A 13,558-nucleotide genomic window follows, 5' to 3' on the forward strand; every position below is an offset into this window, starting at 1 on the left:
GCCAATGCACAGTATTTTATATTTTACAACAGGGGCAGCAGAAGCCTTTGTAAGTGACATTGACGAGTCACCCCCAGGCACCGAATGGAATGGGTGGCCCAGCTGTGTGACTTTAACCCCAAGTTCAGCCATCAGGCCACAGACATCTCCCACATGTGCTATCATCTTTCTCAAGCAGGCCACCTGGTGCACCGAAGAACCACCCTGTGGAAACACTACATCTGCAATATTTTAATCCTACTTAATGAAGCGCTTCACAGTAATTAGATGAATTATGTTGAGTTCTTGGGCATTCGGGGAGGAGAGGGAGGTAATGGAGGAGGGGAGGGAAGCCTCCTAACAGTAGCCTCAACCTCTGCTTTTGCACTATTCTGAGAATAAATGTTTCCAGAAAAACCCCACACCCAAAATTTAGACTAGTCCCATTTCAAAGGCTCCACAGCCATATGTGGTGACTGACTACAAATGGGGGCAGCACAGATCCACCACATCAGCAATCTAAACCACCAGCAAAGGCAACACTAACTATAGACAGGTGTCTACAGCATCTTAACTAAGGTGTCTACACATTCCAATTCTGCTGAATTCAGGCAGAGCGGGGAGGGGAAAGAACGCCGTTTCCTTATGTTTCCTGTGGGCTACCTGGATTTATTTTAGAAGACTTGGGACATTTAACATAACTGCACTTAGTGTTTTCTTCTCTGGCATCCCTCATGGCTGCTATAAAGAAAAAAGTCAGTGCTATTTACCACACGTCTTAGTACACTGGTTCCACACTTGGTCATGCAAGATCACTGGTCATGAGAATATTTCATAAAAATTATGACGTTAAAGAGCTACTTTATAGTAGCTCTTTATAGATTCTATAAAATTTAAATAATCTCATTCAATTAAAAAAAAAGGAACCACTGAAATAATTATTTCTAACACAAGACAGTTTTCCTCTAGATGACCAAATGACTCTTTTCTAGTGGAATGTGGACTTTAAAACCTGCTCATTAGATGGAAAACCCACAGATTTTAAATGTAAAATAATCTGTTTACAGGCATTCTTTTCCAAAATTCAAAAACCTAGTGTTTAAAACATACTGGCTGGTTATTTTCTCTAAAAAGTTATTTAAATTTGAATGTTCCCTCTCTTAAGAGTATATTTAAGCGTTTCAAAATGTATCACTTGTGGCCATAATTTATTTTATTTATTATTATTACTATTTTGGCCACGCCGAGCGGCATCCAGGATCTTAGTTCCCTGACCAGGGATCAAACCAGTGGCCCCTTGCAGTGGAGGCACGGAGTCTTTCTTAACCACTGGATCGCCAGGGAAGTCCCATGGCCATAATTTAAACAAAATTATTACTTTCTGATCCACGAAAGTAATTATTACTTTCTGATCCCTCTAAATACCGACACAGTATCATAATGTGATTTCTCTCCCTTTTGCAAATACTTTAAAAGAAGTAAAACTTTAATCTTCTCTGAAGAATAAAGACATTACTATCCAAAGTAGTATACTTACCTCTCAAGCTTTTTCTCTATTATAGGCACATCTAATCCCATGGCTTGCTTGGTGATCTGCAGCATCTCTGCAATGCACTGAAGGGTATCTGAAACCCAAATATAGTTGCTTGCCAGTTTCTCCAAAAACATATTTAAAAATTAGCAGTTCTCAGAACTCCAAATGAAATTTGTAGTCTTGTAATTAGATACAAGTTTATTTGTTATAATTTACAGAAAAATGCTATTTGTTCATCACGCCCCTCACTAATTCAAAATGTTGTAAAATTTCAACAGAAGACTAAAGAACAAAATAACCAAATCAATTGGAATTAAAAGTTTATTCTGAAACCCTCATCGGTCCAAACACTGCTAGATGCTGAGACAACAGCCGTGAACAAGACAGGTGTTGTTTCTGACTACTATCCATGAGAGGCGTATGTGGTAGGAAAAGCCATGACACCCATAAGGCCAAACACACTGAGAATTCCCATAATAGATTCCCTTGCCCCAGACTACATCATCAGTTCAAATAATGTCCCTGCATTGCTGGGAACAAAGCTGCTATTTCAAGATCTCAAATCACAAAGCTGTTTGCCTGGATCATTCAGTTGGTACTGGGGATGTACAGTCCCCAAGTCCACTTGGGCTTATAAAAGCAGAGAAAAAGTTATCACTGAATACTTTCATCTCTCTCCATTACCTTTTCCATCCTCTTCTGGATTGCGCATTACAGCTCTCAAGGTGTGGAAATAGCCACTTGCTTCTTTATATCTGTAGTGCAGTCGCATGCAGGAGAACTTTGCCTTACCAAAAAGAGTGGGTTCAGGACCTAAAGACCCAAATGAATACATGTAAATCTTTCACATAACATTCATTTTCTTCTGTATCTTCAGAAGACTGACATTCATCAATTATTTAGCATTTTTCTTCATAATCTAAATGAGAGCACATGCTTATGATTTGGTTTCATGAGATTATAAATAAAAATTCTTCAGTCTCAAATATTTAAACTGTCTCGATCCCAGGGTTAATCTTCACAAGGCAAGTAATGAAAGAAATATAGTTATTATTAGACTATATCCATCACTAATCTCTCAAAATCAGAAGGGAATCCTAAGAAATGTACTACTTAGACTATCCCCTTCTGATTCTAATAAGATGTTATACCATGTGCTTAAATAATGACCCATTCTTAGAAGAAACAATATTTGCTTTCTATGACTTGGTTAGTATGTTAAAATTTACCTATTTCAATTTTTTCCAGATCTTCTAGACTTAGTCGTTGATACTGGTTTACTTTGTCAACTTCATCATCATAACTAGACAAAGGGAAAGAGAGTAAGAAGAGGATTAAAATCAAAAGCATATTTGGCTTGTCAGCTGAGGTATAACAGCAACTACTATGCAGTTAAAATCTTCCACAGCACAATACATTCTGGGGTAAATTAGTTTCTATTTTGACACTAATATTTATATATATATACACACACACATAAATATATAGTTCAACAGCTAAAGGAAAATCAGTTTATACATCTTACACTAAAAGAAAACAAACCTAAAACTTAACCTAAAAGGAGAGAGAAACACATACATATACTGAAGCTATGTATTCCTGATACAGCAGATAAATCTGATATCCAAAATCAAGAATGAGAAATCCATATGATCAGTGCCAATAGGCACCTGGGCCAATGACAGTTCACACAAGGCCAAAAAGAAAGTAAATATATATGTATTTGAAAAAAATAAACCTCAATTCTGGTAAGGCTATGAGGAAGTACTTGTATTTCTGCTAGTGGCATTGTTAACTGGTAGTCTTTCCGGAGATCAATCTTGCAATAAGGCACAAAAGTCATATAATTCATCATACCCTTATAATCAGAGAAGTGCATGTGCACACACACACAATTACCTGCACATAGACAGCTGTATCATTCATAATAGCAAAAAAGATGGGAGTATTTTAATGCCTAACAATGGGGAAACATTTAACTAAGGTATAGTAATAAACAATGCTATACGGTCATTCACAATAAAAATATGTGGAATACATCAAAACTTGAGACCTATAGGAAATAATACTAAAAGAACACTTATATAAACACACTGATTATAAAGCACTTTCAAACTGAAGTCAGAGTGATGTAACAATTATGTAAGGTAAAGGGGTTCAGTGAAATTTCTTAAAATACATAAAACTAGATTCTTAACTTTTTTGTGTTACAAATTCTAAAAAGGAAATTTACTCGCATTAAAAAAAAAAAGTAAAAGCTTTAAATCAATAAGCAACTTACTAGGCCACGTAGTAGGCAGAGTTAGAAAGCAGTAACAGCACATCCACATCTCTGTGAGTAGCATCAATGAGGCTAAACAAACATGACACAGGGAATTAAATATTTTTGTTTTCATTTACCTTTTTTTTCTACAGCAGATCCACTTATGATAAAAGATTGGAGGGGCTGGGGTGGGGGAAAAAATCAAGTAATCAACGAGTCCTACTTCTTCAGTTAAATATATACAATCTGTCCATCTGGAAATTTTAAAAATCCGAAAAACCAAGAACCCAGCTTAGGAAGGTGGGGTAGGTGAAGGAAAGGACTGGAGCTGAGAAGAGGTCCCTTCTCAGAGAGGTAGCCAAGGAGAGTGCGCTCAGGGGAAATGGGATAATGGGGGCGGGGGACTGGATGATGGTAGAGGGGGTCAGGGTTGGAAAGAAAGGAAAATGTGAGGCTGAGAAAAGAGATTGTCTAGATCATCTCACATGACCTAACCTTCAAAATGACACTGCACATTTAGGGTATTTTTACACTCATGTGGAATGCATCCTTTGAAAGAACTTTACATAAATGTAGTGTTTATGTGCAAAAATGGAACCCAGCCCAAACTACTTTGCATTTTTCTTACTACAGATTTACTCAGCTTTTAAGGAATGAGTAAACATTTCTTTATTCTAAGTCCATTTTGCCATATTTTATTTCCACTCTAAAATCAAGTATCAGAATAAGGGATTAACCATTAAACCAAATACTAATTTTTTTAAAAAGGTCAACACATAAAATCTACACATAGTCAACAGATAACACGGGCAGAATCCGAACTCAAACTGTCATCTATTAAAACAGCATTTCCAATCAAAAGGTGAAATTAATCCACGCCTCTTATACTGTTTCTCAAAATTCCACTGTTGGAGTGGATATTTCTACCTTAGAATTTCATAGCTATTTGCAAAGACTTACCAAATGCTACTGAAAAACAAATGGAAAACAGGAGGGAGAAAAAATCACTTGTAGATGGAGTTTAAGTCACGTACATAACCTGCTAAGAATGAGGTCACTCTTTAACAGGTACTGCAGAGAACTTTACCAAGATCTTCCAGTGCAGGATTTTACCTCGGCAGCACGTTGGTGCATCGTTAACTCTAACAGTCTTAATCTAAAATAACAAACTGACCTCAATTTTCACCAAAAATATGCCCCCAAAATACAACTGATTAGGTCAGAAGCCAGAACCCAATGAATACACAGACTGATCCAAAATATGAGCAATAACCAACCAACGGTAAAGAAAAAACCACAAATTCTATGATTCTGGCAGAGGCTCACTGAGAACACAGACTAATGACGTAAAACGTAATTTAGTTGTGCGCATTGGTACTTACGTGCACTCTTAAAATTGTCGCTTGAGCCAAGCCATAAAAATTACGTCACGACACGTACTGTAATATGAAATAAATTCTAACTCTACTATATCTTAGTTTCTATTTTGACACTAATATGTACATCGGTCAAACATGATCTCCGTCAAAAGCATCCTGTCCGGACGAAAAGCACTTGGCACATGACAGTCGAGAAAAATGTCAGCCCCCCCCCCCGCATTTTTATCGATGTATAAGATGCAGTAAATACTTAATTTCCCTCCCCGCCACCCTCCGCCCCACTTAAACAGAAAAAAAACCAGAAAACAGAAAACACACATTTTTTTTTTTTTTAAACACGGACAAGAAAAACAAGAAACCCCGTTTCAGGGCTCCCCGCCCCCGCGCCTGCAGCTGGGAAGCGGCGCTGCACTACTCGCTTTTCTCTTCCCACCAGTCAGGCATCCCCTCCTTCCACACGAAGAACACGACCACCGCCAGCACCACATGCAGCCCCACCACCGCGACAATGGTCGCGTAAAAGCCACTGTCATCAGGCGACATTAACAGGAGGCTTTGGAAAAGCAGTAATTTACAGGAAAAATACAACCCCACGGGAACTTTAACCATAAGTCCTGCAAAAAGGAGAACAATTTTGAAAGTCATCGCCAGGCTGCCGCCTTCGGGCTTGGGCTCGGCGGCGTTGCCGGCGGCACTGCCCGTGGCGTTCGCCTGCCGCTGGGCGGTCGGAGGAGGCCGGTGGGAGCGCGGCATCCCGTCAGTCCGTCCGTCCGTCCACGAGCCGAAGCTCAGTCAGAGCCGCTGGCAGCAGAACTACCACCTGCAGCGACTGCGCTGACTGCGGCAACTGCAGCGCGGCCGTGCCGGGGTCACGCCCAGAACCTCAGCCCGCTTCCGCTGCCCGCCTCCGCCGCGGCGCGCGCCTAGTGCGCAGGCGCGGCTGGTCCGGCACCGCCCTCGCCGCGAGCAGGGAGGGTTCCCGGGCCGGCGGAGAGGGGTACCGAGGTGGCCGCGGGCTATGGTCCCCCAGCCCGGCTCCCGTGAGAGCGCACGCACGCCTTTGCGAAGGGCCATCTTTGCTGGTCGGAGGGCTGCTAGCGGGCGGGCTGCAGCGCACCTCACTAGTCCACTAACGCGGGTACAAGTGGTCATGTGCTCTCGGTGTAAGAAAAAGTGAGTCCGAGTGGGACAAAATAAAGAGTTGGCTTTGTGCTGATGCTGAAGGGCACCTGGACGGTACCGCCGATTTCCCGTCACATTAAAGATTCCTCCCCCGGCCGCAGCGCGCCAGCCGGCGCTTACCGGCTGTCATTCAAGTCAGCTTTCCTTGCAGCCGCTGCGGCCGCTTGGAAGGGAAAGGACACAGAACGGCCCGAGAGGTCTGATCTGTATGCGCCAGGGGCTGTCCGCGGGGAACAAACTGAGCTGTGCTCAGTGTTTAACAGAAAAAGGCTCGGGGCCGGGGGTGGGCACCGGGTAAGCACGAAGGAGGGCACAAACCAAACAAACGGCACAAAGCTGTGCTGGACAGTTCCTGCTGGGGTGCTGCGAGGTAAAGAAAAAGGGAACGGCAGCCATTCTTGCTGAGCTGCGCGGGACGGAGCATTTGTAACTTTTTCTACCAGGTATTTAAACAGGGCGGTGATTGCAGTGAAGTGAGTGAGGCACTGGTCCCTGGCGCAAAATCTAAGGGGATGCCAAAAAACTCAGCCATCAAGGTAAGTTTTTAGTGCAATATTTTTAAAAAAATCAAAATTAATGCAAACATGATAAAACATCAACATTTCAAATAAAGATAGGATCTGACCCTGCAACCTGTACAACCCTGTCTCACTTGCCTCACCCTAATCTCAGCCCTGGTTCCTGTAAAACTTTATTTACAAAAACATGTAGCCCAATTCAACAAGAAGACACACAACCCAATTTTTTAAATGAGCAAAGGATTTGAACAGACATTTTTCTAAGGAAGACAAACAAATGCCCGCCAAGCACAAGAAAAAAAAATGCTCAACATCATGTGTCACTAGGGAAATACAAATCAAAACCACAATGTGATACTCCTTTACACCCCCTAGGATGACTACGATAAAAAACCATGGAAAACAAGTATTGGTGAGGACATGGAAAAACTGGAACCCTCCTACATCACTGGTTGGAATGTAAAATGGTGCAGCCACTGTGGAAAATAGTTTGGTGGTTTCTCAGAAGTTACGCATTGAATTATATGTGGCCTGGCACTTTCCCCTCCTAGGTATACACCCAAAAGAAAAACAGGTGCGCAAACAAAAACTTGTACGTGAGTTTCACAGCATCACTATTTACAACAGAATAGCCAGAAGGTGGAAACATAAATGCCCAAAGGAAGAGTGAATAAACAAAATGCGGTCTATCCATACAATGAAATACTATTCAGCCATAAAAAGGAATGAAGTTCTGATACAGGCCACAACGCCCGTGAGCCATGAAAATATTATGCTAAGTGAATGAAGCCAGTCACAAAGGCTACATATTACATGATTACATTTATATAAAGTGTCCAGAATACACGAGTCCAGAGAGATAGAAGTATCAATAGATTAGTGGTTGCTTAGGGAGTGAGGGTGGGGATAGAGTATGCGGATTCTCTTTGTGGTGATAAAAATGTTCTAAAACTGACCAAAGTGATGGTTGCACAACTCTGTGAATATTCTAAAAGCCACTGAATTGTACGCTTTAAATGGGCAAATTGTATGCTATATGAATAACATCTTGATAAAGGTGTTTTTAAAAACCACACACACAGCCTGAGGCAGACAGGTGCTGACTGCTGAAGCCTCCAAGCTCAAGGGGCTGAACTCACCGCTGGCTGTCTGGGGACCTAAGCCCCCAAAGCCATTCCCAGAGCTACCTCTTGCTGTCCTCCACCAGGGGCTGCCTGTTCTGGGTCCACATCCCTGGCTCAGTAGACGGACTGTACAAAAGCTCTATAGCAAACTCAGAGAGCCAAAGAGCAGGTTTCCAAACATCTCTCTTCAAGAGAAAGGGAAAACTATCCACCATCTGGAAAATCTTTACGCCTTGCAAATGAAGATAAATACCAGTAGCAAATTTAAAGAAATCTTAGCAGTGTTAGAAAGGATGATAACCACAAAGTATCTCTAATAAGAAGGACAGTTCTTGGGACTTCCCTGGTGGTGCAGTGGTTAAGAATCCGCCTGCCAATGCAGGGCACACGGGTTCGAGCCCTGGTCCGGGAAGATCCCACATGCCCCAAAGCAACTAAGTCCGTGCGCTGCAACTGCTGAGCCTGCGCTCTAGAGCCCGTGAGGCACAACTACTGAAGCCCGCGTGCCTAGAGCCCACGCTCTACAACAAGAGAAGCCACCCAATGAGAAGCCTGCACACCGCAATGAAGAGTAGCCCCCACTCGCTAGAACTAGAGGAAAGCCTGCACGCAGCAACGAAGACCCAACGCAGCCAAAAATAAAAATAAATTAAAAAAAAAAAAACACTTGATCTAAGGAAAATGATATTGACAATCATGACACCTTCAAAAAAGTGAAGTGCAAAGTTAAAATTCAAGCAAAATGCAGATGTGATACCTGCAGTTATTTCTGAATGGGAATTAAAAGTACTACCTTTTGGGAGTTTTTGTTTGTTTCATGCTGCATTATGTTGGACTGCTATTTTAAAAACAACAACTAACGTACATGAATAAAAATTTTTTACCAAATGGCTTATAAGAGCACAGAAATTTTCTGCTAAGTTGTGTGTGAGGAAAACCTCATCTTTTAAGAGTCCAAAAATTGCATCCATACATATAATACTAACTATCAAAGTGAAATAATCCATGGAATTAAAGTCATGGAAGGTTTCCCTCTGAACCTACAGTCAATGTTGCCTTTCGCTCATTTTAATATATGTATACTACCTTGCATCCTATTGTTCTTTCAAGCTTATTTTATGCCCCTTTTATTAAAAACATATGAAATGTAAAATAAAATCTAAATAAAGCCTTTTATTCTCAGAGCTTGGTCTAGAATTTTCTGAAGTGTTTCTGATTCATAATATTGAAAATTATAATTTTAGATTTTAGCCTGAAAGCAAGCATTCAGTCTGGTGGATAAATTTGGATCCTGCCATTCAGTTGATATTTTAAAGAACCACTTGAAACTGGATGCTTTTTGTTTAAAAAAGAACGTTAAGTATTAGTTGCCCTATTTATTTTATGAAAGACCAGGACCACTTTACAACCCAAAGTAACTAGCATCATTAAACCTGTTGGTACACTCAGTTTTGTGCATTAATACAATAAACCTAGATTCTGGGTCATGGAGTGGGGTTGGGGGCAGGGGAGAACTCAAGAAACAAGCTTTGAACTGTAGTTTCACAATTTGGGTTTTTAAAAAATCAAATATTGCTAGTGCCCCCTTAATTTTACGGCCAAGGTGAGTATCTTAGCTTGCCTTAGTACCAGCCGTGTATTTGGGAACTGCTATGAACTACGCATCCATGACCACAGCTCTATGGACAATTGCTAGCAATAATTAGGACAACTTAACAACATCAGAAAGCACGTTAGTTACCAGGACACCACTCCAACTCACCTGGGGTCACAGTCAATGAGGGCCCAGCCCCCATGGAACTTTTCATTATCAGGCAGCAGTAACTTCATGTAACTTTGTAAGAGTTGACTAATTAGTTCCTGGTGGCTTCTCTGATTTTCCTTATGCAAAGCTTCATGCTCTTTCTCCTTGGTAAATATGGAATAAAGATCTTCTGTCACTGGAATGCCTTGCATCAAATCTAGAGTAGAAAGTGTTAATATCTATCATCTTCTTAGTTTACTAATGCATTTTTAAAAAGCAAAAGAGAATACAAGACCTAAAATAATAAGACTCATTAAAAAACACAGGCATAAATCTTCTTAAAAAATTTTTTTTGTGGTACGCGGGCCTCTCACTGTTGTGGCCTCTCCCGTTGCGGAGCACAGGCTCCGGATGCGCAGGCTCAGCAGCCATGGCTCACGGGCCCAGCCGCTGCGCAGCATGTGGGATCTTCCCGGATCGGGGCACGAACCCATGTTCCCTGCATCAGCAGGCGGACTCTCAACCACTGCACCACCAGGGAAGCCCAGGCATAAATCTTTGTGACCCTGGACTAGGCATTGTTTTTTTAGATATGAAACTAAAATCACAAGCCATAAAAGAAAAAACATAGTCAAACTGGACACCATCAAAATTAAAAACTTTTGTGTCTCAAAGGACAATGTCATGAAAATTAAAAGGCAACCCACAGAATAGTAGCAAATATTTAAAAATCATCTATCTGATCAGGGACCTGTATCCAAGAATATATAAAGAATTCCAACAACTCAATAATAAAAAGACAAATAAGCCAATTTTAAAACGGGCAAAGGAACTGAACAGACAAGCTAACTTCGTCCTGGTACAGCACGCAGCTCAAGGCTTAACAAAATCATTGTAATCCCATTCCCTGTGCTTGTTTGGGACTGTAAGCCTGGAGGAGGCTTCTGGGAGAGATCTGCCAACCACTGACCCTTTCAGGGAAGCAGTAAGCCCAGACTGCTACTGGCCCCTCTCTCTTAAACTTGAAAAGATCCAGCTTCAGGGTTAGGATGAAGCTGATGCGACTGATCGTCAAAATGAGAGAGGAACAGAACATGCCTCCTCAATGACATAACTGAGGCGCTAGATCAACCAAGAGAAAGAAAGGTATCTTAGTTTTCCTTGAATAAACTGCTAAAATCCAATTTTCCTATCAGCATGCACCCTATGTGGGGCAAACGGACCAAACTTAATTACACCAGACTTCTCAAATTCCTAAATTGCCTATGCATAGGCCCTACTATTTCATTTATAATAAATAATCAGGTTAAAAAATAGGATTTAAAAAATATTCTTAGAGACCATATGACAAGCTGTTACATTTGATTCTAATCCAGAATACTCTACATTTACTTTAATCCTAAAAGGTAATACTTTCGTGAAAATTAAAGTTAAAATATGCCAAGGCATGAATTCCACTGGGCAATCTACCCTCCATTTCTTTTCTTAAATAGTGCTAGGAATTGGTTAGGATAATCTCTAAATCTGATACCCTAATACCCTGTTAAATCATGCTTATAAGAAAGGCTGCTATATTTGTCCATAGCAAGAACACATGGTAAACATTATACGAAGAAAGAAAATCATCTCGTTTTTCTCTCTCAGCCTTGAGTAATGGAAAAACAAATAGAATATGGAGTTTTTAGTCGATGAGGTTTTAGGGCACCTTATTCCATACTCCAGGAGCCTCAACCCTGCCTTCTGTTACATGAATAACAAATTGACAAATACGTATGGAAATGAGCGGTTTCTTTTGCTGCTCCAGCCTAAAAAAATTGTCAATTCTAATCTTGTAGGGACTTCCTTGGTGGTCCAGTGGTTAAGAATCCGCCTTCCAGGGACTTCCCTGGTGGCACAGTGGATAAGACTACACATTTCCAATGCAGGGGGACCAGGTTCGATCCCTGGTCAGGGAACTAGATCCCATGTGCATGCCACAACTAAGAGTTCGCATTCCACAACTAAGGAGCCTGCATGCTGCAACTGAGGAGCCAGTGAGCCGCAACTAAGGAGCCCACCTGCTGCAACTAAGGAGCCTGCAAGCCACAACTAAGGATCCCACCTGCCACAACTAAGACCCAGTGCAACCAAAACAAACAAATAAATATTAAAAAAAAAAAAAAAAAAGAATCCGCCTCCCAATGCAGGGGATGTGGGTTCAGTCACTGGTGGGGGAACTAAGATCCCACATGCCATGGGGCAACTAAGCCTGCACGCCGCAACTACTTAGCCCACACACTGCAACTAGAGAGAAGCCTGCGTGCCGCAACTAGAGAAGCCCGTGCACCACGACGAAAGATCCTGCATGCCGCAACGAAGGTCCCACATACTGCAACTAAGACCCAATGCAGCCAAATAAATAAAATATTTTTAAAAAATTCTAATCTCGTAAAAATTTGATTTATTGGGTAAGATGTTCAACACAGAGACACAAATATACAACATATGAACTATGTTAATGAAGTTGGTTACTGTAAAAGGTTAGTCACAGAAAGAATAACAAATTTGAGAGAGAGAAAGGCATTTATGTTCCTTACCTATAACGGCTTGCCTATAAGCATCCTTAAATCGATTCAGGTAATACCTATTTGCTGAGTTAACACCATCTTTCATAACTCCTGCTAACTTCCTTTCTCCTGTCCTTGTAAAGTCACCCTGTCAAGGAAAAAGTCACTTTAACAATTTATTCAAGCACAAAAATGTTCCTGAAGTCAATGTGGGCTTTTGATTCAAGACTGGAAATCTACAGGGTTTTATAATTTCCAAATAATGTAATTAAAATATCTACTAGTATTTGACTCGGATCCAAGCATGTCAAACAATTAAACATGCTATTGGTGGCATAAAGTCTCCACAGTTAGATTGTGCCTTAAGGTAAAGCCATTCTTGGCAATCTGTAGAATATCTAGAATTTACAGGTCAAAACTTATCATATAATAAACAAAACAAAAAGATTTTCAAACCTCCAACTGGTATGATATTCAAAACACACAAATTTCTGATGTGGGAAAATGCAGACAGTTCCCTAGAGCTTATTATAATGGAATTTAACCTGCATATGTGGTTGTGTGTATATATAGAGAGAGCAGAGGTTTCCATACCTTGCTGCACATTACAATCCCTGTAGAATGATCCAATGAAGATTTAATTGTTTTGTTTCTCTTGGTTTTCACAACAAAGGTGTCAGAGCAAGTCCCTAGAGAGGTAGTGACTTAAACTTAAGGCAAGGAAAGCATAGTCTCTTTCTCCCGCATCCCAACCCCACTATTTCTATCCAAGGCAATCTTGGAAACAAGTCTGGTCCTAAAATTGACAACTTAGGAAGAACACGTTGCCAATTAGGTCATTCGCAGGAAGTATTAATTTAGCAACATGAATCTATTATAGAAGAGAGAGACATGAATGCTGCATCCAAAGAATTTTAATATCAAAGGAAAAAAAGTGTTCCTCTTTTTTTTCCAGCTTTGTGTAATTGACAAGTAGCACTGTATAAGTTTAAGGTGTACAATGTGATGATTTGATATATGTGTGTGTATATATATAGTACTGTTAACTATAGTCACCATACCGTACGTTAGATCCCCAGAACTTATAACTGAAAGTTTGTACTCTTTGACCAATATCTCCCCATTTTCCCCATCCTCTGGTAAGCACCAATCTACTCAATGTTTCTATGAGTTTGACTTTTTAAAATTCCACGTATAAGTGAGATCATGCAATATTTGTCTTTCTCTGTTTGCCTTATTTCACTTAAGATAATGTCCTCAAGGTTCATCCATGTTGCTGCAAATATCAG

General features: G+C 40.7%; 1 protein-coding gene across 2 annotated transcripts in view; it reads right to left on the bottom strand.

The window, feature by feature from the left end:
* INPP5F (inositol polyphosphate-5-phosphatase F) overlaps positions 1 to 13,558 on the bottom strand; it is a 100,442-nt gene that overhangs the window by 10,287 nt on the left and 76,597 nt on the right. For both annotated transcript variants that reach the window (XM_019940121.3, XM_019940120.3), the window contains 6 exons: positions 12,300 to 12,417; positions 9,742 to 9,940; positions 3,795 to 3,866; positions 2,743 to 2,816; positions 2,198 to 2,326; positions 1,517 to 1,604 (listed from right to left, as the gene is read on the bottom strand). In XM_019940121.3, the coding sequence (XP_019795680.1) occupies positions 1,517 to 1,604; positions 2,198 to 2,326; positions 2,743 to 2,816; positions 3,795 to 3,866; positions 9,742 to 9,940; positions 12,300 to 12,417 (680 nt within the window). The remainder of the gene's footprint in view (positions 1 to 1,516; positions 1,605 to 2,197; positions 2,327 to 2,742; positions 2,817 to 3,794; positions 3,867 to 9,741; positions 9,941 to 12,299; positions 12,418 to 13,558) is intronic.

The sequence above is a fragment of the Tursiops truncatus genome, chromosome 16 (assembly GCF_011762595.2).
Source record: "Tursiops truncatus isolate mTurTru1 chromosome 16, mTurTru1.mat.Y, whole genome shotgun sequence".
In the NCBI taxonomy this organism is placed as follows: Eukaryota; Metazoa; Chordata; class Mammalia; order Artiodactyla; family Delphinidae; genus Tursiops; species Tursiops truncatus.